This window comes from Pundamilia nyererei, unplaced genomic scaffold, assembly GCF_000239375.1.
Source record: "Pundamilia nyererei isolate P.nyererei 1_Seehausen unplaced genomic scaffold, PunNye1.0 scaffold00148, whole genome shotgun sequence".
In the NCBI taxonomy this organism is placed as follows: domain Eukaryota; kingdom Metazoa; phylum Chordata; class Actinopteri; order Cichliformes; family Cichlidae; genus Pundamilia; species Pundamilia nyererei.
In genome coordinates, this window is record NW_005187549.1 from 1,170,294 (window position 1) to 1,173,760 (window position 3,467).

Consider the following 3,467-nt stretch of genomic DNA (forward strand, 5'->3'; position numbering starts at 1 on the left):
TAAAGCACCTTGAGGCGACTGCTGTTGTGTTTTGGTGTTGTGGGTCCACAGAGGTTGAAACACATATATTTAATTTTTCCGATTTTAATGGATTAAAAAAAGTTGGATATCATCTGCATAGCAGTGAAAATATGTGCTATCACAGGGGCAGTATCATAATTAATGAGGAACTCCATAATTAACCTTAGTGTGTGAAGAGAACTCGTATTTACAGTCTATTAGATATGATTCAAACCGCTGCAGCGCCGTACCTACCTACAGCATGCTCTGACTATAATATTCTAATAATAATAGAATATTATAGTCAACAGTATCAAACGCTGCACTGAGGTCTACCAGGACAAACACAGAGATGAGTCCACTGTCAGAGGACATGAGAAGATAATGTATAACCTTCACTAAAGCGGTTTCTGTAGCAGGACAGCAGAGTGAAGACTTTTTTAAAGTACATGATATGTCATTTATATCACCAAGTAGAACTTGAGTCATGACTCGACTGATGATTCCTACCAAACTCTTCATTAAGTGGTTTGCAGGACGTTCTTCAGTACAAACTCAACTGATAATTTTGCGACTAAACGTTAAAACCACGAATTTTCTCTTTGGACTTCAGTGCCCTTTCATTTGAGTCAGATGTCGTGCCTCTCCAACACAAACCAAACAAATAGGTTCTCATTTATAAACAGGATTTATGGCACTTCCCACTCCCATTTCTAAAATCTTGATGTGATTGTGACGTGACCTTTCTACAAAACTGACTTTTCTTCTCCACATCTGGATGCCTACAATTTAGCACATCCTTGTCCTGACCATAAAGGGCCATGTTCACGTTATATTAAAAAAGAAAAAGAAAAATTAAACCAGATTGATCAAAGCCTCAATTTCAAACAATATCGCAACATTCATTTGGACAGCAGCAGATTTGTTGAGTTTAATTTTAATTAAATAATCGCAAGTTCACAACAACAGTCAACCAAAGGCGCTTTGACCCGACAATAATAAATCTGATTGTTGCACACACTACAAGTCCTGCAGTAACACTTGTGCATGCAGACCTTTTTCTTGAACATTTAAAGCTGAATGTGAGAGTTTGCCAGTGAATACATTTATATGATCCACATAAATGTCCTTCCTGGTGGTTTATTAAAAGGAACACTGCATCTGGAAAAAAGTGGATATGAGGATGTACTTTTTTGTTCACACCTGTCAGATTCATGCGAAACATATTTCCACCTGCACTTTTTAATAAATAGGACATCAAGCTTTGTAGGAGATGCATTCACAGCTCCTGGTAAAAAGACAAACTGTTACGCTCCTATCAAAACTCGCCACTTTTTATAAGCCTGTTTTGATTTGGTTGTAGAACAAAGAAACATTCTCGCTCATTGTATCCTCTTCATTGTAAATGATTGTATGTTTTATCAGTTCCATCTCCAGCAACAGCTGATCAGTCTGAGAAGGCCATTGTGCGTCACAATGTGTTTGCTGACTCATCATTTTCTACTTTTGCCTGAATGTGACTCTGCAGACCCAGGCGGATGACTCTCTGCTGTGTGCAGCTTCATGTGTCTCTTTAGATGTCCCGTAACAGTGAAACGTTTCTCACAAACAGAGCAGCTGAATGGTTTTTCTCCTGTGTGAATCCTCATGTGGATCTTCAGGCTCCCCTTTTGGGCACAGCTTTTCCCACAAATATTACAGCTGAATGGTTTCTCTCCTGTGTGGACTCTCATGTGTTTGGTTAGGTCTCCTTTTTCTGCGCAGCACTTTCCACAGAAAGGACAGCTGAAAGGTTTCTCTCCTGTGTGAACTCTCATGTGCTTCTTTAGGTCTGTTTTCTGAGCACAGCCTTTCCCACAGACAGAGCAGCTGAAAGGTTTCTCCCCTGTGTGGTACTTCATGTGTCTGTTGAGATGTTCTTTAACATGAAAACTTTTATTGCACACTGAGCAGGTGAACGGTTTCTCTCCTGTGTGGATCCTCATGTGTCTGGTCATGTTTCCCCTCCCACTGAAATTTTTCCCACAAAACAAGCAGCTGTATGGTTGCTCCCCAGTGTGACATCGCATGTGTGCCGTTAAGGAGCCACTGTCTTTAAATGACTTATCACAGTCTGTGCAGGGAAATGGTCTCTCTCCTGTGTGGTCTCTTATGTGTCTGTTCAAATTTCCCTTAAGGCTAAATCTTTTCCCACAATATGAGCAGGGAAATGGTCTCTCCTTGACTACAGTGCCAACATCAATGTCAGGATTTTTAACATCTCTACCTGACTGGGCTTCCTTTGTTTGTGTCCAGTCACAGTCACTGTCATCAGTTTCAGTCGAGTCCAGAGAGTTGTCTTCACTAACAGGCTGTAACAGTGGATCTGGATCTGAGTTCCTGTCTGCTTCTGGTCCTCCCTCCGAGCCTCTGCTCTCCTCAGTCCAGCAGTGATGAAGTTGTGAGGACTCAGGCTTCTCCTCATCATCTTCACTCTTCACGTGCACAGGGCTGAATGTGAACGTGGTGATTTCAGCTACCTGCAGGTCCTGAAGCTGTTCTCCTGTCTGACTGGCCCAGGCTTCTTCCTCTTCCTCTTTAATCTGTGGGGGCACTGGGTCTTCCCCCGGGTCCAGGCTGGAGCTCTTCTCCTGGTGTTCACGGGAAACTTCATCTTTGCTCCCCAACGGCTGCTGAACATCTGAAGGAAACACTGAAACAGACACAAAATGTGATCTCAGTTCTCTTTCAATCCTAGCAGAAATATGTTGTACTATCATATATGTTATAATGTCCACTACAGATTACAGATTGTTATGCAGAAGAAGCAGCTCGGGGTCAATTTGTGACACCATCATAGGCACATGACTAACCGGGATGCCAAGAGCTAGAAGCACACTTTCTTAACCCTGTACACTTAAACCTATCTCTGTTTTGGAGAAAGTAAGAGAGCAGAGGGAACAGAATGAGAATATATTTGATCTGTGTGATTATTTAACTTTACAATGTGGTGCCAAATCACATAAAGTTGACTCAGAGTGCTTTATTTTACAAAAGGTAAAGATCCTACACTGTTAAAGAGGAAATCAGGGGCTCAGGGAGGGGCGGACATCTGCCATGAACAGCTGGGTGTGAGGAGAAATCAGAATCAGAAAGACTTTATTTATCCCCAGGGGGCAATTACGACACAACAGAGCAGCATGACGTTGAAGATAAAACAAGAAAGAGAAAAGATGTGAGCACAGCCAGTGAGGACTTCGACCTTTCTGGGGCAAATAACTAAATATGTAATTTGTGGCATATGTGAAATTGGATTAATAATCAGCTGCCTTTCTCGGAGTCTTTCCTTCGTGTTTTTCTGGTCAGTGCTCAGTGCAGCAGCTTATGAACCAGGTCCTCGCCTGCTGCAGACTGGTCTAATGGAACTATCACCAGATGTGGTCCATCACAGAGAAGATTATCTAACTAGCTGATAGCAGGACCACAGA

At 42.1% G+C, this 3,467-nt stretch overlaps 1 protein-coding gene across 1 annotated transcript in view; it reads right to left on the bottom strand.

The window, feature by feature from the left end:
* Positions 1 to 930: 930 nt before the first annotated feature.
* LOC102206708 (uncharacterized) overlaps positions 931 to 3,467 on the bottom strand; it is a 13,345-nt gene continuing 10,808 nt past the window's right edge. Inside the window, exon 5 of the mRNA XM_013913734.1 lies at positions 931 to 2,692. Coding sequence (XP_013769188.1) covers positions 1,494 to 2,692 — 1,199 coding nt within the window. The 3' untranslated portion in view covers positions 931 to 1,493. The remainder of the gene's footprint in view (positions 2,693 to 3,467) is intronic.